This window comes from Oncorhynchus nerka, linkage group LG9a (genome assembly GCF_034236695.1).
Source record: "Oncorhynchus nerka isolate Pitt River linkage group LG9a, Oner_Uvic_2.0, whole genome shotgun sequence".
NCBI classification, from domain to species: Eukaryota; Metazoa; Chordata; class Actinopteri; order Salmoniformes; family Salmonidae; genus Oncorhynchus; species Oncorhynchus nerka.
Window position 1 is genome coordinate 21,063,166 of NC_088404.1, and position 26,120 is coordinate 21,089,285.

Consider the following 26,120-nt stretch of genomic DNA (forward strand, 5'->3'; position numbering starts at 1 on the left):
GAGGGCAGAGATAAATTATCTTCTGAGCAACTCCATTCATATTTTATAAATGTATTTTGCTTGCTTGCTTTGTTGTTTCTGCAGAAGACCAGATCAGAAGTCTTCAAGATGTGAAATAATGGAGTGAAACAAGGGGGAACCTGACTAACTCTTGTCTTTATGTGTATCAACATAAACTAATAAAAGGCCTTGTAGATGAATAAGCTTGAGACATCAGAATTCTTATATAGTTTAACTTGACAATTTCACTTGATTCATTTAATGACATATATAACAATCACTTTAAAATGTGTCCACTTTTTAATCTTTCACATGAGATTGATGGTAGTTTTGACCAAAGTACAGTAGGCAAACTGGTGCCTAAAATTCGCACCAAGTGGGTGGGTAATGTTACATTCAAAAACTTCTGATCAACTAAGAGTGGAAAGAGTCCCATTGGGAGCGGAGGGCGTATACTTTAGTGTTTGCATAGAAATGTACCCACAGCAGTGCATACCAACCGAAAGGAAATATGCCCGTTCCTTCTCTGCAAACAGTGTTCCAAAAGGAAGTCTGATAATGTGATCCCAGCAGAACAACTTCACAGCGTGACTCACTCAGTCTGCCACGGGAATAGTCCTACTGGAGGAAAGTTTACTGCGCTTATAACTTCATGATGATGACATGCTTACATGAGAATAAGGACAGCTCCAAATGAAGGTGTGTGTCACTTTTCTCTCTACAACTGAAAAGTGGAACCGAGGAGTCGAAAGGAGAACAGAAACTTTAATCAGCAATTGGGTTAAAGGTTTTTCTAGTATGGAGCAGGAAGAATGCAAGGTATCAGTATGGGTCTGCCGGGAGGAGAAACTGGTCTCCGGGCTGTCCAAGCGCACCACCTGCTCCGATGTTGTCAAAGTTCTACTGGAGGACCAAAACTTGAAGCAAGGTGCGTCAGCGGTGATGCTATCTGGGACCCCCCAGTCTTACTGCATAGCGGAGAAATGGAGAGGCTTTGAGAGGATTTTACCCAATAAAACCAAAATCCTGCGTCTCTGGAGTGCCTGGGGAGATGAGCAGGAAAATGTGAGGTTTGTGTTGGTGAAGAATGAGGCATCGTTACCGAACAACGGACCCAGGAGTGCCGAGGCGCGGGTTGTTCAGAGCAAAGACAGTCCGTGCGTGTTCAAGGAAGCAGCCAAGACCACAATGGCTTTCTCGCAAGAAAAGCAGCGGAGGATTGTTAGAAAAGCTTTTAGAAAGTTGGACAAAATTACCAAAAAGAAAGAGGAGACTGTTCCTAAGGATACATCCTCAGTGGAGAAAGTGGAAACGTTGGTGCACTTGGTTATATCGCAGGATCACACCATCCGCCAGCAGATCAAAAGGATCAAAGAATTAGATAGGGATATAGAGAGGTATGAGGCTAAAGTGCATTTTGACAGAATTAAGAAACATGGTATCAATTATGTGCAGGACACATACATGGTGGAGTCAAGCGCGAAGGCTGATCCAACAGAGAGCGTGCCATGTTCAGCGGAGGCTATCGCACAGTTTGAGGAGTACGCGCTCTGTTGCGAGGTGGTCCTGCGACTTCAGGAGGAGTTGACAGAACGCGAAGCTCTCATGGACATAATCACAGGTGAGATTCAGGAGGAGCTGAACCAAAGGTGGATGAAAAGACGGCAAGATGAGCTGTCGGACAAAGATACCGATAGTATTGGGGAGTCTGTCGACATCCCCGTGTCTGCAATGGCTCCAAAGGCAGGAGTCGCTGCTCAAGAGACAAATGTGGACAGTTTATCAGAGAATGACTTGATTTTAGAGGAGGAGAGAGTCAAAATACAGCTGGATACTAGTTTATATATTGGTCTTCGTTTGAACACGGATTTAGAGACCATTAAGGGTGATTTGGACTTAAGCCAGGAGCTGTGGGACGCAAAAGAAAAAGAACTAACGGATTTGCTCGCAAAAATGGACTCTATGGATTTAAATAACGAGAAGTTACCCGATGATTACAAAGAACCCTCTGGTGTTACTGAGACTGAAATGTTGCCTTCCTTGGAGAAAAGCAGTGGGTGGGTGGAGCAGGCCAGAGGTCTCTCCAAGACCAGCAACACGAACGATGAGGACTCAGACACGGGGCTGAGCTCCATGCATAGCCAGGACTCTGACAATACACCTGTTTGTGAATCACTAGTGTAGCTCTTTATTGAACTGTTGAAAATATGCAATGCCAACTCAGGGACAGTGACATTCTCCACACTAAACAATATGTTTCTCCTTTTCCTCCAAAAGACATAAGCATGGACACTTAAAATCTATAAGGCGTCAGGTAGCCTAGCAGTTAAGAGCATTTGACCTAAAGGTCGCTGGTTCGAATCCCTGACCTGACTATGTGAAAAATATGTCTATGTGCCCTTGAGCAAGGCACTTGTAAGTTGCTCTGGATAACAGCGTCTGCTAAATTACTAAAATGTAAATAGTATAAACAAGCAATATATCATATGTCAATTGTGCTGATATAGCTTGCTCTGCTGTTTCTGTGTGTCACAAGTATTAGAAATAAGGAAAACAACAACTGCATTGAACTGCAAAGACGCACATGACTATGACCATTCAGCTATAAACATACAGGTTACTGTGGAAATAAAGTATTACAACATATTATGATCTGTTTGATTTAGTACTGCCAAGATGTAGCATTTCCCAGATGGTAACTTCTAGAAATATCAAAGGACATTATCAATGAACATAACCTCTCTATTGAGAATGTTATTGATGCATTAATAATAGTTCATGTTGAGAGAATACAAGATTAAAGCCAGTCTGCTGATGCAAATTCAGACTAGCTGTCACCTGATCCAGTGATTGTTTAATTCATCCATGTAGTCGATCCTCACTTTCTCTCCGGTTTCTTGGCAACATGATGGTCATGCCCTATTGGGGGCAATGCCCTATTCAGTTACAGTACAACTTGCTGTGCCAATCAACCTCATGGATCGGTTGTTCTCACCATGGTTTATGTCAGGACAACCATTTGAGAGCTCTAATCGGTTTATCAGGACAAGTAATAGTGTATATGGATCCTGGGAAAGCTGAGACATCCCAAAGTCAATGCAGTGGTTATGCACTGCCCTACTCAGACTGTGGTTCTACAAATTGAGGAGGAGAGAGAAACATGTCATGCAGAATCAGTTTCTGTTTATACAACCCCGTCTGCGTCTGTGTCTGGGCGTCGTGCTGTTGTTGTGTTGTTGTGCCCACTGTGCGCTCACTGTGCTGTGTTTGGCACGGGGCGGCAGGGCCAGAGAGCAGCTGCCTAGCCCGGCTCCCTCTGCTGAAAACAGCGGCTTTACATACGTCAGGGAGGAAGGCTGGGTCAGGCTTCATGTGCTACTGTGTGGGATGGACTGGAACTGTTTGAGAAGGGATGTGTGTGTTTCAGATCTGGAGGATTCGAGTCCCCAACAGCTCAGTGCCACACTAACGCTGTGTTAGTTTTCTATACTGCTGAGATTATTTTGGCCTTATGTTTGAAATTGATCACACAGAGGTGTACAGTATGTGGCCAGACAGACAGATCAGTGGTACAGTAGTGAGGTCGTGCCCAGTCTTTCTCTAACACCAGCACCTGCTCTGATCCCACCAGATGACAGAGGGAGGATGGGGGTAGATAACGCTTCATTCAGCAAGATTGAATGGAAATGTTTCAAACAGACAAACAAACAAGAGCATAAATTCCTGTGTACATGAAATAGAGCGGCAGTGTGTTTGGATTGGACACCAGAGAGGAACATCTGGTCAGTGGTGTGTGTGGTGTGTGTGTGTGTAGAGGAGAAGCCAATAGAGAGAAACACCAGACAGTCACAGGTAGCTGCTGTCTTGGATGGCACAGCTACTTCTTCTCTCTAAAACTGTGTTTATGCTGTGTAGGCTTTGTAGCTGTGTTGGGTAGATAAGGCGATTTAACTGTTTAAGCACTCTGGTAAGTCACAGATAACACTGAAACACAACCTTGTTGCATTGTCCTCAAACAGCCATTTTACCTCAAACGTATCCATACACTGTACCATACCCACGTCACTTTAAAAACAACCTGGCCACACCCTTACCATAAATAGCATGATTTAACTATAAACTTTAAAAATAAAAGGTAGGCGTAACCATCTGTTCCAGGGATTTCCTGTACCATTTCTGTTGCGTTTGAATGATAACGCTATCAGGCTGGTGTTATCATAATGGAGTTGCATAATGCAGACATACTGTAAGGTTAAAAGACTGACCTTTCAGAGAGACTTCCTGTACCCTTCAACCCCCACCATTCCACTCATGCAATGCCCCCTTAGTAATAAATGAGACCCTGCCCTGGCGATGTTCTCATGGGTCATCAACCTCATCATTCATAAACCCAGGTAATGGACTGTATCGGCAGGAGACCGCAAATCTATAAATAGTTACAGAGCAGCAACCTCTAAGACCGGAATCATTCTTACGCCAGCTGAATTAAGACCGGCCCTCTAAAACATTAAGGGGCCAATCGTAACTTCCACTTAAGTAGAATTTTCATTTAATATCCCATTGACATCGCTGAATAACTAAGTGAAAACCTACTGCACATCTGGCCAGTCGGTTATGATTCACCCCAAAGAGATCATCAATATGTATATATAATCAAATTTAAGAGACTTTAGTGATATTGAAATACATGCTACATATGCATAGTACAAAACCCCTCACAAGAGATGATGCAGGCTCATTATGTGTTTGCTGGAATGAGCCCAGCAGTTAATATCCATATGGGATCTAATTAAACCCTCTCTTCATCTGGTGGCTGTCTTTAGGAAATACTACTGACATCGAAACAATCTGGGTGAGCGGGGGGCAATAAAAACCAAACCAGGAGTGAGTTAGAACATAACATAACACACCTCAAGGTGCCAACTGACAACCACTCTCACCCCCATCCAGACCATTAGATGAGGATACATGGACCAGACAGGCTAGTATGGGATTATTCTACACTGGAGCTAATTGTTCCACAAGGGGCATGTCAGATGGAGGGGCTGACCCTCTAGTCATTCTGAAACCTGGGGCATGTCAGATGGAGGGGCTGACCCTCTAGTCATTCTGAAACCTGGGGCATGTCAGATGGAGGGGCTGACCCTCTAGTCATTCTGAAACCTGGGGCATGTCAGATGGAGGGGCTGACCCTCTAGTCATTCTGAAACCTGGGGCATGTCAGATGGAGGGGCTGACCCTCTAGTCATTCTGAAACCTGGGGCATGTCAGATGGAGGGGCTGACCCTCTAATCATTCTGAAACCTGGGGCATGTCAGATGGAGGGGCTGACCCTCTGGAGTCAGTCATTCTGAAACCTGGGGCATGTCAGATGGAGGGGCTGACCCTCTAGTCATTCTGAAACCTGGGGCATGTCAGATGGAGGGGCTGACCCTCTAGTCATTCTGAAACCTGGGGCATGTCAGATGGAGGGGCTGACCCTCTAGTCATTCTGAAACCTGGGGCATGTCAGATGGAGGGGCTGACCCTCTAGTCATTCTGAAACCTGGGGCATGTCAGATGGAGGGGCTGACCCTCTAGTCATTCTGAAACCTGGGGCATGTCAGATGGAGGGGCTGACCCTCTAGTCATTCTGAAACCTGGGGCATGTCAGATGGAGGGGCTGACCCTCTAGTCATTCTGAAACCTGGGGCATGTCAGATGGAGGGGCTGACCCTCTAGTCATTCTGAAACCTGGGGCATGTCAGATGGAGGGGCTGACCCTCTAGTCATTCTGAAACCTGGGGCATGTCAGATGGAGGGGCTGACCCTCTAGTCATTCTGAAACCTGGGGCATGTCAGATGGAGGGGCTGACCCTCTAGTCATTCTGAAACCTGGGGCATGTCAGATGGAGGGGCGGACCCTCTAGTCATTCTGAAACCTGGGGCATGTTCAGCAGGGCACAACATTGAGGAGCATCAGATAGAAATATATTTAGCCTAAATATATTTAAATATATTTATGCCTCTCTAACATGTAGAATAAGGAATCATGTTGGCTCTACTCATGTAATTTCTATCTGAAACATTTAACAATGTTTTCCTACTGAATGTGGCGCTGAAAGAGTGATAGAAAGAGACAGAGGTCCTGTCAGAGCTCCTACTGTAGCTAAGTGCCTAATAAACTTGATGAGCCTGTCTGCTCTGTTCTGTTCATCAGTCAATCTAGCTGGATGAACATGGAACATGAAGACTAGGGTGTGGCCTCGTCTGAATCGTTGATGACAACAACTCAGCCTGGCTGTTTGGTGCCATGTAAGAGAGAGTAATTACTCAGACACAGTCCCCTCACAGGGCCAGTCATAACTCACAGACACAGTCCCCTCACAGGGCCCGTCATAACTCACAGACACAGTTCCATCACAGGGCCCGTCATAACTCACAGACACAGTACTCTCACAGTGCTTGTCATAACTCTCAACCCGAGGAGCCACTCAGCCATATTGATTTATAGGAAGGGGTATGGTTGGGTTAATTCCTCCTGCTCCTAGTTTTGAAACCAAAGCAGTTTAATGTTGTTGTTCTAACACGCAGGCCCAATAGGACCGATTAATGCCATGTTAGAGTTAGGCGACAAACATGGGAATACACTGAGTGTACAAAACATTAAGAACACCTGCTCTTTCCATGACAGATTGACCAGGTGAATCCAGGTGAAAGCTATGATCCCTTATTGACATCACTTGTTAAATCAGTGTAGATGAAGGGGATGAGACAGTTCAAATAAGGATTTTTAAGCCTTGAGACAATTGAGACATGGATTGTGTATGTGTCCCATTCAGAGGGTTAATCGGCAAGACAAAAGATTTAAGTGTCTTTGAACGGGGTATGATAGTAGGTGCCAGGTGAATCGGTTTGTGTCAAGAACTGCAGCTGCAGTTTTTTTCATGCTCAGCAGTTTCCCGTGTGTATCAAGAATGGTCCACCATCCAAAGGCCATCCAGACAACTTGACAACTGTGGGAAGCCTTGGACACACAGTGTAGATGACACTGATTTAAATGGTTTAGCACAGCACAGAATGCAACCACAACCATTCCTCTCGTAATGTCTGTGAACCCAAATTCTCCAACATCTCCCTGTAACCTAACCTTGGCGGTGCTGTGATTTCGGCTGCATAGGGCTGGGAAACACAGAGCTGCAGGCAAACAGGCGTCCAGCTAGTTGGAAAGGCTGGCTAGATTAAACATTTACCATAGTAAATACATTCAGCAGGCTTCCTTGATCTCATGCTCCACAGGCCTGTCAAAGACGAAACATGCCTGTGTGTGTCAACCCCTTTTAATGACTCACACAGCACAGGACACGGTGTCCCTCTACATACCTGTGTGTGTGTGGTGTGTGTGTGTGTGTGTGTGTGACACATCCCTTCCAACACTTCCCTGGCATAATATATTCGTGCACTGAACTAGAAAAAAAATCAAACATGTTACATTGCAATAACACAACCATGCATTGGCAAAACAAGGTCATGTTTGGTGGGCCAGCCATTAGCTAGGTCCTGCTTTTATGATATATTACCAACAGTCATATGCTCGAGTCCTACTACTTCCAATATTCCCATGCAGCAATCAGAGCTATCGGTGTGAACAGGTTGGAGCTGGCATCAGTAGGAAAGAGTGAAGTAAAGAACAGGTTCACAGCATTTAAACAGGTTCTCACAGGATCCAGTCACGACACTTACGCTGAACAGGGAGTCATGTTAGTGCTACGCAACAACACTCATCCATTATGCAAGTCATACATTTGGGCCTTCTAATGTTACCCTCTGAACAACACAGCTCCTAACAGGCATGGTGAAAAGAAATCACCATGACGATTTATAACAACGCTCCTGACCAGAAGAGCTAATTATCAAAACCAGCAGTTGACGATTTGTTTGTTTGTAATTTTGCACTTCACGATCATCATTATTTAAATTTAGTGGTAGAGGTGCAGGATCTTAATTTGATCACTCTTTTGGTGCTGAGAATTTTCCTGCACTTCAGGACATGCAGATGAGCTTCGTGATTTACATAAATTTACTGAAAACCCACAGTTATATTAACATATTGCACTTCTCAAGTAGCCTACTTTCAGCCAAATAGCCTAACCATCGATCATGCAACATTATAGACTAAACATTCAAATCCTGTTGCAGCAGGATTATTTTGCTGTGACAAGATGTCAAATTAAGATCCTATAACTGTATATAAAAACCTCACAGTACAATAAGTTAGAATAACTGCGGTCCAGTCAATGTTTTCATTAGTGGTTATATGGATGAGAAAGCTACAGTACTGTAGGTCATCCTTACTGTGTGGACACACAGGGCAGGTCAGAAGGAATAATGTCTTGAACTCCTTTTAATGAATTATTGGTTAGGTTAATGACAATGACTATTAAATTGGAAATCAACAAGAGTATAGCTTCTCTATGAAGGGTGAAACAGCAGGAAGATGACTAATGGCAAGTGCATATCTTGCATCTGTCAGGATTTCCACATATACTGACATCGTTATTAGTTGAAAAACATGATTTAGTAATTGATTTGTAAGCAATTTTTGTTCTTGTTTAGAGATAAACGTGAACGTTTTTTTCAAAAATTGTTTTTCTAGATGAGTATAACCTGTGTGTCAGGTCTGTTCAGTTCAGAAGTGGCATATGTTCATTTTGATTCTAGTCCAACTCATCCCAAAAGATGAATGCCAGGAAGCAGGCGGCACCTTTCCCTTTCCTGCTCACTTCCCTTTACAGTAGGGTTAGGGGTGTGTGCGCGTGGGCAACATTTTGACATGAGTAAAAACTGAAGCTCTCTCACCTGTGTAATTAGGTCATTTGTGTGCTCTCCCATGTAGGATTAGGTACTAACAAAATATGTTTTCATTAATGTATAAAGATTGAATCATGGGCACGTCAAAGAGCACAAAGAATTTAGAAACTCCTAAAAGGATTGTAGTGAACCTGGACTAGAGGTGAGAGAAACAGTGTGCTGTCAATAATTCAACCCTGTGTGCCTCCTCCTCATGCAGATGTTAATGCGTCTTTAACAAGAGCTGACAGAGCTTATCTCCCAGAACAACTGGAAGACAAATTGCATCCTGTGTGTGGACGTACCTGCCTAAAAGGTATCTGCTCTATCCATGAGGTTGAGTGGACACATAAGGATATAAGTATAGTAGAAACCAAAACACAGCATACAAGACTGGATTAGGAGAATGTAATAGACTTCTGGTAAACGAGACCAAAATAACTAGTTTGAATGTAAATGTTTTACTACAATTGTTGCGTTTCGGCCTAATTTATGAGAAAACTTTGGAATTTTATATTTGTTTTGTATGTGTTAACCTTTGGAAATATGTTTTGTGAAACTGGCTAAAGTTTAAATGTATCATCTAATATGCCACACATGGCCTCATACTGTTACAGTAGATGAGAAAATGATGCAATAACCCATGTCCTGTTTGAAATCAGGTGAGACAGGAGACATTGGGGGATGTAAACAAAAGTTACTGACCGCCAAACTCCCACTCTTGCTTCAGGTATGGGGAGCACTTGTGCCCCTGAGCTCTCCACCCATCCCTCCCTCCTCCCCTCTGTCCTGGCCAGGTTCTGAGGACTGCCTTTGACCCTGAACTACCGGGTCAGAGCCATTAGGCTGCGTTTAGACAGGAAGACAGAATCTGATATTTTGTTTTCACAAATTGACCAATCAGATGAGCTCTGAAAAATGTGTGATTGGTAAAAAGACCAATTAGTGGAAAATAAATAGAATCAGGCCTCCTGTCTAAAACGCAGCCTTACAAGGTCAGAGGGTTCACTCAAAGCATTCCTGAGCTTTTAATAGGTCACTACCTTAACTTAGAGCGAGAGTGAAATAGCAAGAGAAAAAACAGGAGAAGCAGAATGAGAACATGCATCAACACAGAGCAACGCTAGTTAAATCCACCTACTGGAGGGGAAAAGAGAAAAAACAAAAATGCATCAAAATAAAACAGCGCTTTCTTCAGCCAGCCAAGTATCGGTGTGTGGGATCAAAAAAGACCTGAAGCACACTCCCCTCATTCCACAGCTTTCCAGTTGACTTAGTTTTCCTTGTGAGCTGACAGATTTATAAGAGCACTAAATCACAATAACAAAACCAGGTTAAATCTGTATTGTTCGTCTGGCAGTCTCTCCACTGCAGTGCTTTTCTGACAGTTGCATAAGTAGGGGAAAGTAGAATCCGCCTCTTCCACAAAAACGTCACACAGCTGTTCCATTAGAGTGAACAATTGTGTGGTTGTTAGTGCTGCCTACATACACCTCAGGTAATTATAGGGGCTGATTGTCATTAAATGTTGTGAAAGAGGCAGATACCCTCCCAAAACACACAACATGATCACCCACAATGTTTGTGCAGTGAAAAGTTTGAGAAAAACATTACAAGATGAGCCTCTGGTCAAACATGTAGGGTCTAGATGTAAATGGATGGTGCACTAGCTGTCTAAAGACATTAGTTCAGACTGGCTGCCATTTATCTAGTCAACATAACTATTTAACTCATTACAGAATCTGTCAAATCCAACAGTAGTGGCACTATCACCACTGTTCATCATAGAATACAAAATGTTACCTCTATGTAGAGATAAGTTTCTAATCTCTTGTATAGTTGTATTGAGTTGAGTTTCTCAAACAATGTAAACCAAAGAGCAGGCAGTGACGCCACATGTGACCACCCTCAGAAACATTTTAGTGAATAAATGACTGACCATTAGAAGGGTTAATATTTTATTATTTCAAAACAGCTGACGTCTCTACGAGTACAAGATATATTAAAACAACAAACAACTCCACTGGAGCGACGTCACAGAAATTCAGAGGTAGAATTCACAGCGAAATATACACTCCCACATGCAGTGCTAAAATATGATGACACAGCAAATCCCACCTTTAGCCTAGTCGTCGCACCAGAGGGCTGAGTGAAAAGTCACTGTTCTTACTACCCAGAGAGTACTAAATCGCTGGGTAGCAGTGGTAGGACAAACATTGGAAAGGGGATATGGAGCAATGCCCCATATCAGAAGGCCCTTCCTAGGACAATGATATTCACAACTATGAGCAGTGATTAATCTAAGACATCCAGGAAGGTTGGATCTTGCATGTGATGTTTAAAAAGTTTCCATGGGGACATTACTCTGTAGTCCTCCGTGTTGGGTTTTGAGGGCATTGTGATAAACAAGAGTACCATCAAGTGCAGGTCCTCCTTTCCTCAGATGAGTTGGGACTCCTGAGTGTTCCTTAAGGGGTTGGTAGTCTTATTCAGGCAGTGACATCTTGATGGCAGTTCCCTATGACAAGTGGAGAGTGAGTGATCAGTAAAAAAAATACATTATCAACCAGTGAAAGAAGATTAAGGATGGCGCTGACAGGACTGGGTGGGTTGTGGCGCTGACAGGACTGGGTGGGTTGTGGCGCTGACAGGACTGGGGGGGTTGTGGCGCTGACAGGACTGGGGGGGTTGTGGCGCTGACAGGACTGGAGGTTGTGACGCTGCACCCCTGCTCTTTCAAACGGCATTCAACTGAAGCTAGCCACAAAACATTTTTCTAAGTCTAGATACTGAAAGAGACTGGAGATCTGGTTTGTTGAGCAAACAAGTTATTCTGAAAATGAATTTTTCTAAAATGTTCAGAGTATAAATGTAGACGTGGACAAAACACACGTTGACATCCCGAAACAAAACCGACTGAAAAGATTTGCACTTAAAGTGTTGCGGCTATTTCTGTAGCCCAATGTTAAAATAAATTGCCCCGGTAAAGGTCAAGGGAATGAGTGGTTTTTTGAAAGGGCTTTTCAAAATCCTCCACAGGGAAAGAAGAGAAAAAAAAAAAACAGGAAGAGAGCACTAAAAGCACGGAGATGCCTGCTGCTGGAGCACTCTCCCTCCTCGGGCTCTAAGAGCACTTTTCATTTCTTACGCAAAAGACTCCACACCAGGCTTATGTATGGAACCTTCAATGCCCAGATGTCAAAACTCTGAGGGGCACAAACAGTCAGAGAGCAGAGGTGGAATGAGACATTTCAGACAGCAACACAATGTCCCCCAGACTCCTCTAAAAGATGAACACAATGCCTGTGTGACGTTAATTATCATGACGGTTTAATACGGCTGCATTGGGGGCATTGGTGAAAAAGCAGTGGCGCTAGAGCCTGTGACACTGTTGGGGTTTGGGCTTCATGTGGAGGTCCGGAGGGGGACTGGAGATGAGGCTCGGTGATGGAGCCTTGAGCTGCTCGCAACAGGTCTCCTAGGAAACCATGCTGTGGGAGCTGGATTACAGAACATCACAAGGCCCGAAGTACTACTACCAACCAACTACTGCAACTCTGCCCCAGAGGAGTACTCTAGTCACATTAATGAACATAGACAACTGTATTATACTGTAGCCTCGTTTAAAATCACTTCATGAAAAGCATAGTCTGATATGGCCTTGATCATGCTATATTTAGAGCTAATCTGATAGAGAATTAAGGACACACACACACTCATACATACAGCTAAACATCCCGAGTGGTGATGGAGACATGCATAACAGCACATGCACCAAGCGCCATACACGTCGGGATTCAAATCTTTAATGTTACAATGCCCTTTTCAAATATTGTCACCCCATTATTGAGCTCTAGCCCCCCCCCATGTAGTAAATACATCTTCATTTGAGGTGATAAAAAGTCTGGTGTTTTTATGTGGCCTGCAGTGTGCTGAACAGCTGCTGCCCATCGCATTAGGCTAGCTGTCATTGTCAGAGCCGATTAAGTCTGATAGAGCCGGAGAGGTTGGTCCAGTCTAAATCAGAGCCGGAGAGGTTGGTCCAGTCTAAATCAGGGCCGATTTCAAGTTTTCATAACCATCAGAAATCTGTATTTTTGGACACCGATTTGGCTGATTTTCTTTTACACCTTTATTTAACTAGGCAAGTCAGGTAAGAACACATTCTTATTTTCAATAACGGCCTAGGAACAGTGAGTTAACTGCCTTGTTCAGGGGCAGAACAACAGATTTTTTACCTTGTCACCTCAGGGGATCCAATCTTGCAACCTTACAGTAAACTAGTCCAAAGTTCCAACCACCCGCCTCTCATTGCACTCCACGAAGAGCCTGCCTGTTACGCGAATGCAGTAAGAAGCCAAGGTAAGTTGCTAGCTAGCATTAAACATATCTTATAAAAAAACAATCACTAGTTAACTACACATGGTTGATGATATTACTAGTTTATCTAGCGTGTCCTGCGTTGCATATAAATCGATGCGGTGCGCATTCGCAAAAAAGGACTTTCGTTGCTCCAATGTGTACCTAACCATAAACATCAATGCCTTTCTTAAAATCAATACACAACTATATATTTTTAAACCTGCATATTTAGTTAATATTGCCTGCTAACATTAACTTCTTTTAACTAGGTAAATTGTGTCACTTCTCTTGCAACAGAGTCAGGGTATATGCAGCAGTTTGGGCCGCCTGGCTCGTTGCGAACTGTGTGAAGACCATTTCTTCCTAACAAAGACAGCCAACGTCACCAAACAGAGGATTATTTAACAAAAGCGCATTTGCGAAAAAAGCTAAATCGTTGCACGACTGTACCTAGCCATAAACACCAATACCTTTCTTAAAATCAATACACAGAAGTATATATTTTTAAACCTGCATATTTAGCTTAAAGAAATCCAGGTTAGCAGGCAATATTAACCAGGTGAAATTGTGTCACTTCTCTTGCGTTCATTACACGCAGAGTCAGAGTATATGCAACAATTTGGGCTGCCTGGCTCGTTGCAAACTAATTTGCCAGAATTTTACGTACTTATGACATAACATTGAAGGTTGTACAATATAAAAGCAATATTTAGACTTAGGGATGCCACCCGTTAGATAAACTACGGAACAGTTCCGTATTTCACTGAAAGAATAAACGTTTTGTTTTCGAAATGATAGTTTCCGGATTTGACCATATTAATGACCAAAGGCTCATATTTCTGTGTTATTATGTTATAATTAAGTCTATGATTTGATAGAACAGTCTGACTGAGTGATGGTAGGCACCAGCAGGCTCGTAAACATTCATTCAAACAGCACTTTCATGCGTATTGCCAGCAGCTCTTCGCTGTGCTTCAAGCATTGAGCTGCTAATGACTTCAAGCCTATCAACTCCTGAGATTAGGCTGGTGTAACCAATGTGAAATGGCTAGCTAGTTAGCAGGGTGCGCGCTAATAGTGTTTCTGGCAAATCTAAAGTGCCTATAAGAACATCAAATAGTCAAAAGGTATATGAAATACAAATGGTAGAGAGAGAAATAGTCCTATAAATACTATATTAACTACAACCTAAAACCTCTTACCTTGGAATATTGAAGTCTCATGTTAAAAGGAACCACCAGCTTTCATAGGCTCTCATGTTCTGAGCAAGGAACTAAAACATTAGCTTTTTTACATGGCACATATTGTACTTTTACTTTCTCCTCCAACACTTTCTTTTTGCATTATTTAAACCAAATTGAACATGTTTCATTATTTATTTGAGGCTAAATAGATTTATTTATGTATTATATTAAGTTCAAATACGTGTTCATTCAGTATTGTTGTAATTGTCATTATTACAAATAAATAAATATATACATATGCATTTAAAAAAGAAAATGTTTTAACATTTTTTAAATTTGATTTAAATCGGGCGATTCATCGGTATCGACTTTTTTTGGTCCTCCAATAAATCGGGATCGGCGTTGAAAAATCATATTCGGTCGACCTCTAGTCCAGTCGCACTACACACGTTTGATCTGACAGCTAATCCTGAATGGCAGGGGCCCTGCCCGCCTCGCTCCATGGACCACTACATACTGTAAGAGGAATACACTCTTTAGAAGAGACAGAAAAACAAGGCTGCTCCAGTGGTCCTTGTGGAGCTGGTAGACATGAGATGAGGAAAAGTTTAATTGTATTTGACAGTGACACTACCTCCTGATGGTGAGGAGAAAAACCACAGTGTTGTATCCTCCTCTGAAGTGTGAATGGGGCAACGCTCTGTTCATACAAAACTTTGAGAATGAACACACTGAATGGAGGCTATGGGCAGTACTACCACTATTAGAGTTGACATTATACAGTGGGGCAAAAAATTATTTAGTCAGCCACCAATTGTGCAAGTTCTCCCACTTAAAAAGATGAGAGGCCTGTAATTTTCATCATAGGTACACTTCAACTATGACAGACAGAAAATCACATTGTAGGATTTTTAATGAATTTATTTGCAAATTATGGTGGAAAATAAGTATTTGGTCAATAACAAACGTTTATCTCAATACTTTGTTATATACCCTTTGTTGGCAATGACAGAGGTCAAACGTTTTCTATGGGGTTGAGATATGGAGACTGGCTAGGCCACTCCAGGACCTTGAAAAGCTTCTTATGAAGCCACTCCTTTGTTGCCCGGGCGGTGTGTTTGGGATCATTGTCATGCTGAAAACCCAGCCACGTTTCATCTTCAATGGCCTTGCTGATGGAAGGAGGTTTTCACTCAAAATCTCACAATACATGGCCCCATTCATTCTATCCTTTACACGGATCAGTCGTCCTGGTCCCTTTGCAGAAAAACACTCCCAAAGCATGATGTTTCCACCCCCATGCTTCACAGTAGGTATGGTGTTCTTTGGATGCAACTCAGCATTCTTTGTCCTCCAAACACAACGAGTTGAGTTTTTACCAAAAAGTTATATTTTGGTTTCATCTGACCATATGACATTCTCCCAATCTTCTTCTGGATCATCCAAATGCTCTCCAGCAAACTTCAGATGGGCCTGGACATGTACTGGCTTAAGCAGGTGGACACGTCTGGCACTGCAGGATTTGAGTCCCTGGCGGCGTAGTGTGTTACTGATGGTAGGCTTTGTTACTTTGGTCCCAGCTCTTTGCAGGTCATTCACTAGGTCCCCCCGTGTTGTTCTGGGATTTTTGCTTACCGTTCTTGTGATCATTTTGACCCCACGGGGTGAGATCTTGCGTGGAGCCCTAGATCGAGGGAGATTATCAGTGGTCTTGTATGTCTTCCATTTCCTAATAATTGCTCCCACAGTTGATTTCTTCAAACCAAGCTGCAAACCTATTGCATATTTAGCCTTACCAGACTGGTGCAGGTCTACAATTTTTTTTCTGGTGTCCTTTGACAGCTCTTTGGTCTTCGCCATAGTGGAGTTTGGAGTGTGACTGTTTGAGGTTGTGGACAGGTGTCTTTTATACTGACAACAAGTTCAAACAGGTGCCATTAATACAGGTAATGAGGGGAGGACAGAGGAGCCTCTTAAAGAAGTTACAGGTCTGTGAGAGCCAGAAATTTTGCTTGTTTGTAGGTGACCAAATACTTATTTTCCACCATAATTTGCAAATAAATTCATTAAAAAATCCTACAATGTGATTTTCTGGATTTTTTTTCTCATTTTGTCTATCATAGTTGAAGTGTACCTATGATGAAAATTACAGGCCTCTCTCATCTTTTTAAGTGGGAGAACATGCACAATTGGTGCCTGCTAAATACTTTTTTGCCCCACTGTACATCAAGACAGAGATAATAAAATAGAACTCCAGAAGAAATCTTATCGGAGTTCAGCATAACCTTGTAATGTCAGGGGTTGCTACGGCACACACAAAGTCCTACATGCGTCAAAAGAACCAGAGGACTCGAAAGAGTCTGCCACAATGAGGAGCAAATATTGCATCTTGCTGTGAACAAAGCCACCTTTGTCAGTGATACTGAGAGGCCTTTTCTGGCGCAACACTGGCCGTGTGGGACCTGGACGTGAAAGCCTGTGAATGGCTGGGTGAGAGTGCAGTAGAGCGATCACAGGTGCTGATGGCGATCAGATACAATCCTTCACTCCCATATTAACTTTCAGCTCCTGGGACCTCTATGAAGGATTATCAGAGCAGAATATATGCTGCATGTGAAAGTCTACTACTCTAGATTAGTGTGCTAAGTTGATATACTGAGATCAACATTACAACAGGATCTGGATTAGCTACAACCAAGAAATTCCTTTGCCAATATCTTTTTTTTTTTTATCCATATAATGTGATTGACATTCAAACTCCATCAACAATGGCTAACTGTGGCTACTTGCTCTACTGAAACATTTAGGCTAGCTGTCATGTAGTAGCAGAATGGTGGTTTCTACAGTTCTCCTACAGCCACGAGGAGAGCGTCACCACTTTGGACAAAGGGGACAATTTTAGTCTTTCTGCTCAAGCAGACACCCAGCATGCATCATTTAAATTAAATTTCACTGCAGCAGAAACCATAAAAGGGATGGGACTTTCACAAAATCTTTTCCTGGTCAATGAATGACTCAGCAGTAGGACTTTCCCACAATAGCTAAATAAAGGCATATAGAAACTGAACACTTACACAAGCACACATATTTGATCATTCTTGTCCCTTTGGACGGGGGGGGGGGTCTGTTCGGTTGGAATGAGTTCTCATGATACAGCAAGTAAGACACCTATGGACAGAGGTTGGTCTATAAAAATAAATAATGCACTCACTAAGTCGCTCTGGATAAGAGTGTCTGCTGAGAATACAGATGTGCTGCCTGGGACAAAGGTATTGGTAGGTCCTTTGAGAGGGTCTCTACCTTAACTGCTGCTCTGACTAACCTGCAGGCCATTGACACTTTGATCATGTTCTTGAAGGGATATTTAACTCTTATCCTACAAGGTCCAGAGCATGATGGTTTTCTGTTCTACCTGATAATTAATTGCACCTACCTGGTGTCCCAGGTTTAAAATCAGTCCCTGGTTAGAGGGAACCAATGGAAGAAAAAACCCTGTGAAACTGGCTTGGAGGTCGAGAGTTGGATTGAGGCTTCTAGACAGACATGTGGGTGTGATATTCAACATGCTCTTCCATTGTAGTCTTACAAAGTATTGGTAATACGTTATTAAAGAGTCAATTCAATACATGTTTCTTCTCTTCTTGTCTGTTAAACTAGGAATCTAAACCTACAGTAGACAACTTATTGGATTACTTATCCATCTGTGACATCCACATTGCAATTCTTCACATGGAATCATGTTTCCCAAGCATGTGCACTGTCTGGATTTCCCTCTGTTCCTAGTCTCCACGGAAACACTAGCCAGTCTGAACAGCATACCAATGCTGGGAAATCAGGAGTGATGTCATGAAAAATTAAAGGCAACTGTTGTATACAGTGTTATGGGAGCATGGCGGTGGAGGCTAAGAGTATACATGTCCATAAAATGCTATTAGTTTGTTTAATCATTGCTTTTACTCTTGACAAACAGCTCTGGTAGTCCTGGGCAGTTTGCATCGTCTCAAAACAAATATTCCCATTGAGGTCCACTGAAATATATGTAAAATAGCTGGCGCTCTGGTCATAGATCCCATGCCCCATTTCCCTTTGTTGTTGGTTACATAAGCATTACACCTGAACAAATAACTACAGAGTGCTACTGAACTACACACACAGTGAGTGATCAGGTTCCAGAGTTAAAGCATGTTCAGCAGCATATCACTACTGAGTCACCCTGCCAGGCATGTCCTAATCTGGTCCCAGTAGACCTGTACTGTCTCTCCTCTCTCAGTGCTCAGAGGGGAGGGAGGAGATGGGCACCCACCTCTCTGAACAGCAGCATATCACTACTGAGTCACCCTGCCAGCTATGTCCTAATCTGGTCCCAGTAGACCTGTACTGGGACACCCACCTCTCTGAACAGCAGCATATCACTACTGAGTCACCCTGCCAGCCATGTCCTAATCTGGTCCCAGTAGACCTGTACTGTCTCTCCTCCCTCAGTGCTCAGAGGGGAGGGAGGAGACGGCCACCCACCTCTCTGAACAGCAGCATATCACTACTGAGTCACCCTGCCAGGCATGTCCTAATCTGGTCCCAGTAGACCTGTACTGTCTCTCCTCCCTCAGTGCTCAGAGGGGAGGGAGGAGACGGGCACCCACCTCTCTGAACAGCAGCATATCACTACTGACTCACCCTGCCAGCCATGTCCTAATCTGGTCCCAGTAGACCTGTACTGGGACACCCACCTCTCTGAACAGCAGCATATGGCCGTATCCAGTTGCGATCAGTCATTCAGGGCAGTTGAGCCCCACATTTTTTGCAAAAGATAAATAAATACAGGCTTTCCTGTTTTGCATCTTATTTTGGCATTAATGTGTCACATATCAGTTTGCAAACAATGTAAAAAATATATATAATTGAGTTAATAAAGCCGCATACAAACATAGTCTCTCTGTTGTTTTCTTGAGTAAGGCAGCTCCAAAATGCAGGTGTTTCAGCCTAGCTCAGTGCTTTCTGTGGTGGTGGTGCAACCCAGCAGAAAATACAGAGCATTGCGCCATGATTGGCTCAGTGTTCAGTCACTTATGAGGACATTACGTCACCGCCAAGTCGAAAGGTAGAGCTAGAAAATTCAAGCCCCTTGGGTGCTGCCCTATAGTTACATTAGAGGTGCCCACCCAAGAAGGCTCAAGGTCATTGGCCACAGATTACATCAAATCACATATCTACAGTAGCTTTGATTGGACTGATAATGTCAACATCATACTTTCAAAGTCATAGCTAGCAATTATCATCATGAAATCTAAGATTAAGGGTCTCTTTTCCTAGTTTGCTGGCCATGCTGTCAATGAAGCATGATTTGTGCCACGCTCAAAACAACTTAACTCAGAACTGGAAATCTGAGTGAGTTCAAGACAACTGGGTACTCGGGGGGAAAAACAAATACATTTTGAAATGTCATTAGCAGTATAGCTGCAGTATGGCAGTATGGCTGGTGGCATTGTCATGCTGGAGGGTCATGTCAGGATGAGCCTGCAGGAAGGGTACCACATGAGGGAGGAGGATGTCTTCCCTGTAACGCACAACGCTGATATTGCCTGCAAGCTCAGTCCGATGATGCTGTGACACACCGCCCCAGACCATGACGGACCCTCCACCTCCAAAACGATCCCGCTCCAGAGTACAGGCCTTGTGTAATGCTCATTCAAATCAAATCTTATTGGTCACATACACATGATTAGCAGATGTTAATGCGAGTGTAGCGAAATGCTTGTGATTCTAGTTCCAACCATGCCGCAATATCTAACAAGTAATCTAACAATTTCACAACATCTCCCTTATTACACACACACACACACACACACACACACACACACACACACACACACGTGTAAAGGAATGAATAAGAATATGTACATATATGGATGAGCGATGGCCGAACGGCATAGGCAGGATGCAGTAGATGGTATAGAGTACAGTATATACATATGAGATGAGTAATGTAGGGTATGTAAACATTATATAAAGTGGCATTGTTTAAAGTGACTAGTGATACATTTACTACATCCAATTTTTTATTATTAAAGTGGCTAGAGATTTGAGTCAGTATGTTGGCAGCAGCCACTCAATGTTAGTGATGGCAGTTGAACAGTCTGATGGCCTTGAGAAAGAAGCTGTTTTTCAATCTTTCGGTTCCAGCTTTGATGAACCTGTACTGACCTTGCCTTCTGGATGACAGCAGGGTGAACAGGCAGGTGCTCGAGTGGTTGTTGTCCTTGATTATCTTTTTGGTCTTCCTGTGACATCGGGTGGTGTAGGTGTCCTGAAGGGCAGGTAGTTTGCCCCTGGTGATGTGTTTTGCAGACCTCACTACCCTCTGGAGAGCCTTGCGGTTGTGGGCAGAGCAGTTGCCGTACTATACAGCCCGACAGGATGCTCTCGATTGTGCATCTTTAGAAGTTTGTGAGTGTTTTTGGTGACAAATTTCGTCAGCCTCCTGAGGTTGAAGAGGCGCTGTTGCACCTTCTTCACCACGCTGTTTGTGTGGGTGGACCAATTCAGTTTGTCCGTGATGTGTACGCCAAGGAACTTAAACTTTCCATATTCTCCACCACTGTCCCGTCGATGTGGATAGGGGGCTGCTCCCTCTGCTGTTTCCTGATGTCCACGATCATCTCCTTTGTTTTGTTGATGTTGTGTGAGGTTGTCTTCCTGGCACCAGCCTCCGAGGGCCCTCACCTCCTCCCTGTGGGCCGTCTTGTTGTTGTTGGTAATCAAGCCTATCACTGTAGTGTCGTCTGCAAACTTGATGATTGAGTTGGAGGCGTGCATGGCCACGCAATCATGGGTGAACAGGGAGTACAGGAGAGGGCTGAGAATACACCCTTGTGGTGATGTTGTTTCCTACCCTCACCACCTGGGGGCGGGCGGTCAGAAAGTCCAGGACCCAGTTGTACAGGGTGGGGTCGAGATCCAGCGTCTCGAGCTTAATGATGAGTTTGGAGGACACTATGGTGGTAAATGCTGAGCAGTAGTCAATGAACAGCATTCTTACATAGGTATTCCTCTTGTCCAGATGGGTTAGGGTAGTGCGCAGAGTGATTACGATTGCGTCGTCTGTGGACCTATTGGGGCGGTAAACAAATTGGAGGGGGTCTAGGGTGTCAGGTAGGGTGGAGGTGATATGATCCTTGACTAGTCTCTCAAAGCACTTCATGATGACGGAAGTGAGTGCCTACGGGGCGTTAGTCGTTTAGCTCAGTTACGTTAGCTTTCTTGGGAACAGGAACAATGGTGGCCCTCTTGAAGCATGTGGGAACAGCAGACTGGGATAGGGATTGATTGAATATGTCCGTAAATACACCAGCCAGCTGGTCTGAGCATGCTCTGAGGATGCAGCTAGGAATGACGTCTGAGCCGATAGCCTTGTGAGGGTTAATACATTTAAATATTTAACTCGCGTTGGCTGCAGTGAAGGAGAGTCCGCAGGTTTTGTTAGCGGGCCATGTCGGTGGCACTGTATTGTCCTCTAAGCGAGCGAATAAGTTGTTTAGTTTGTCTGGGAGCAAGACATTGGGGTGCGCGATTTGGTTGGTTTTCCTTTTGTAGTACGTGATTCACTGTAGACCCAGCCACATTCCTCTCATTTCTGAGCCATTGAATTGCGACTGTACTTTGTCTCTATACTGATGCTTAGCTTGTTTGATTGCCTTGCAGAGGGAATAGCTACACTGTTTGTATTGGGTCATGTTTCCGGTTGCCTTGCCCTGATTAAAATCAGTGGTTCGCGCCTTCAGTTTTTCGCAAATGCTGCCATCAATCCATGGTTACTGCATTGGGGAAGGTTTTAATAGTCGCTGTTGGTACAACATCACCGATGGACTTGCTAATAAACTCACTCACCGAATTAGCGTATACATCAATGTTGTTGTTCAACGCTATCCAGAACATATCCCAGTCCACGTGATCGAAGCAATCTTAAAGCGTGGAATCAGATTGCTTGGACCAGTGTTGAACAGACCTGAGCGTTTTCTGTTGTAGTTTCTGTCTATAGGCTGGGAGCAACAAAATTGAGTTGTGGTCAGATTTGCCGAAAGGAGGGCGAGGGGTGGCTTTGTATGTGTCGCGAAAGTTAGAGTAACAATGATCCAGAATTTCCCAGACCGGGTCGCATATTCGATATGCCGCTAAAATTTAGGGAGCCTTGTTTTCAGATTAGCCTTGTTAAAATCCCGAGCTACAATAAATACAGCCTCGGGATATGTGGTTTCCAGTTTACATAGAGTCCAATGAAGTTATTTCAGGGCCATCGAGGTGTCTGCTTGGAGGGGGGGGGGGGGGGGTGCACACGACTAATTATAATTGAAGAGAATTCTCTTGGTAGATAATGCGGTCGGCATTTGATTGTAAGGAATTCTAGGTCAGGTGAACAAAAGGACTTGAGTTCCTGTATGTTGTTATGATCACACCACGACTCGTTAATCGTAAGGCATACACCTCCGCCCTTCTTCTTACCAGAGAGATGTTTGTTTCTGTTGGTGCGATGCATGAAGAAACCAGGTGGCTGTACCAACTCTGGTAACGTATCCCGAGTGAGCCATGTTTCCGTGAACGATAAACGCGAATCCGACCATCACCCCTGGTGAGACAAAACCATGACTCGTCAGTGAAGAGCACTTTTTGCCAGTCCTGTCTGGTCCAGCGATGGTGGGTGTGTGCCCATAGGCGACGTTGTTGCTGGTGATGTCTGGTGAGGACCTGCCTTACTACAATAGGCCTACAAGCCCTCAGTCCAGCCTCGCTCAGCCTATTGCAGACAGTCTGAGCACTGATGGAGTGATTGTGCGTTCCTGGTGTAACTCGGGCAGTTGTTGTTGCCATCCTGTCCCACAGGTGTGATGTTCGGATGTACCGATCCTGTGCAGGTGTTACACGTGGTCCGCCACTGCGAGGGCGATCAGCTGTCCGCCCTGTAGCGCCGTCTTAGGCGTCTCCGTATGGACATTGCAATTTATTGCCCAGGCCACATCTGCAGTCCTCATGCCTCCTTGCAGCATGCCTAAGGCACTTTCACACAGATGAGCAGGGACCCTGGACAACTTTCTTTTGGTGTTTTTCAGTAGAAAGGCCTCTTTAGTGTCCTAAGTTTTCATAACTGTGACCTTAATTGCCTAACGACCGTTCCACAGGTGCATGTTCATTAATTGTTTATGGTTCATTGAACAAGCATGGGAAACGGTGTTTAAACCCTTTACAATGAAGATCTGGGAAATTATTTGGATTTTTACGAATTATCTTTTAAATACAGTGTCCTGAAAAAGGGGTGTGTCTTTTTTCCGAGTTTATGATGACTACATTGATTTGGGGTTGACTTTCCTCAGCCAGTGTGTTACATGTGCAAAAGTATTAAATCTCGCAACTCGATGAAACCGTCACTCTTGCGCAGACATTTGGAAAATAAGCCACAGGAGTTTGAGTGAGAATTAAGACGACTTTCGAGTAGTAAGACAAGTATGAGGGCAACATATACTATTAATAAGAAGGGGCTAGAAGCATTTTCTATATAGCGAGCTACCGAGTGGCTAGGACAGGCATGCCCCGTACTATTGTGTAGGACCTAATTCTTTCTGCTACTGCAGATATGGCTGGGACAATGCTGGGGGAAAAGGCCCCAAAAAACTAGACAGACAATGACTTCATCAAACAACACTGTTCCACAACGCACCAGTGACATGGCAGGAGATATTTTGAAACAATTACTGCTTTGCATACAAGCCAGTAAATTCTATGCCTTACAGCTGAATGAGTCAACAGACGTGGCGGGCCTGGAACAGCTCCTGGTATATGTTGGTTATGTTTATGGGGGGGGTCAATTAAGGAAGGTATCCTCTTCTGCAAACCACTGGAAACCAGGACAACAGGAGAGGATATTTTTAAAGTACTGGACAGCTTTGTGATATCAAATGGACTTTGGTGGTCAAGATGTGTTGGTATCTGTACTGATGGTGCAAAAGCCATGACAAGGAGACATAGTGGAGTGGTAACGTGCCTGCAAGCAGTTGCTCCCGATGCCACTTGGGTACACTGCAGCATCCACCGAGAGGCTCTTACTGCCAAGGGAATGCCTGACAGCTTGAAAGACGTTTCGGACACTACAGTGAAAAAGGTTGACTTTGTTAAAGCAAGGTGCCTGAACTCTCATGTATTTTCTGCACTATGCAATGATATGGGCAGCGACCATGTAACGCTTGGTTATCAAGGAGCAAAGTATTGACACGCTTGTTTTTTAAATTGAGAGATTAAAAGTTTCCCTGACCATAATTTTCACCTGTCTGACCGCTTGCATGATGTCGCGTTTCTCTCACGACTGCCTATCTGGAGGATGTTTTTTCCTCACCTGACTGATCTGAATCCAGGATTACAGGGACTCTCCACAACTATATTCAATGTGTGGGACAAAATTGAGGCTGATTGTAAGAAGTTGGAGCTCTTCTCTGTCTGCATTAACAAGGACAACACACAGGTCTTTCCATCATTATATGATGTTTTGTGTGCAATTTCTTAAATTTAAATTAGGCAAGTCAGTTAAGAACAAATTCTTATTTTCAATGATGGCCTAGGATCAATGCTCTAACCACTAGGCTACATGCCGCCCCAAATGAACTCAAGCTTACAGACAATGTCAAATGTGATATAGCGAAGCACCGTAGTGCGTTGGGTGTGCAATTATGCAGGTACTTTCCCAAAATGGATGACACAAACAACTGCATTCGTTATCCCTTTCATGCCCTGCCTCCAGTTCACTTACCGATATCTGAACAAGAGAGGCTCATTGAAATTGCAACATGCGGTTCTGTGAAAATTGAATTTCTGGATAGGCTGCGCTCAGAGTATCCTGACACTGATGCCCTTTGCAACCACGTACCTATGTGAGAGTGGATTCTCGGCCCTCACTAGTATGACAACTAAATACAGGCACAGACCGTGAGTGGAAAATAATTTAAGACAGACCCTCTCCAATACAACCCAACATTGCAGAGTTATGTGCATCCTTTCAAGCACACCCTTCTCATTAACCAGTGGTGAGTAATTCACAATTTCCGATGAACAAATTAGGTTTTATATGCAAGATAGTTAAAGAGCAAAATGATTTGATTATATTATTATTTGTGCCCTGGTCCTATAAGAGCTGTCACTTCCCATGAGCCGGGATGTGGGAAGTGACAGAGGGGTGCTAGAGGGGGTATGCAGCTGCAGGTTGAATGTTTGAAGGTGTACGGGACTATAACAAGTTTGGGAACCATTGTTCTTGAGCTACGACCTGAAGATCAATGACGTCAACTTTTTTTAATACATATAAAGAAATAAAAGGTTGAGTTCCCAGTTGTCTTGAAAGTGCCAGAAATACAGAGAATGGCAGATTTTTATGAAAGTTTGATGACAAAATTTGCCCACGAGGGACCGACACGCCACCTTCCTGTTCACGTGAGAACAAGGTGAGTCCAAAAATGTCTTGTATGCTGTTGCATAAATTATGTAATATGCCAGGTAGATCTGTATTCCTTAGCTAAGAAAGTAATACTAAGTGTGCCTCACCCTAATAATTTGGTCTATCTTCACCTCATGTTCTGACTTCGTGGTGCAATTGTAGCCTATAAAACTGTTGTTTTAAAAAAAAAATGTAATCATCAAGCTTTCATTGTCTGCTTATATGAGGCGGCAGGTAGCCTAGTGGTTAGAGCGTTGAACTCGTACCCGAAAGTT

General features: G+C 43.7%; 2 protein-coding genes across 4 annotated transcripts in view; one reads left to right on the forward strand and one right to left on the reverse strand.

The window, feature by feature from the left end:
- Window positions 1-481: 481 nt before the first annotated feature.
- On the forward strand, window positions 482-2,646 carry LOC115134703 (ras association domain-containing protein 10-like). Its single transcript, XM_029668893.2, has one exon. The coding sequence runs from the start codon at window positions 694-696 to the stop codon at window positions 2,182-2,184; it is 1,491 nt and encodes a 496-aa protein (XP_029524753.1). The 5' UTR covers window positions 482-693; the 3' UTR covers window positions 2,185-2,646.
- An 8,124-nt stretch (window positions 2,647-10,770) lies between these two features.
- si:ch211-266k8.4 (carabin) overlaps window positions 10,771-26,120 on the reverse strand; it is a 49,621-nt gene continuing 34,271 nt past the window's right edge. For all 3 annotated transcript variants that reach the window (XM_029667560.1, XM_029667559.1, XM_065022406.1), the window contains one exon: window positions 10,771-11,347. In XM_029667560.1, the coding sequence (XP_029523420.1) occupies window positions 11,269-11,347 (79 nt within the window). In that variant the 3' untranslated portion in view covers window positions 10,771-11,268. The remainder of the gene's footprint in view (window positions 11,348-26,120) is intronic.

Coding starts and splice junctions, on each gene's coding strand:
- LOC115134703 (XM_029668893.2), top strand. CDS start 694: ATGAAGGTGTGTGTCACTTTTCTCTCTACAACTGAAAAGTGGAACCGA.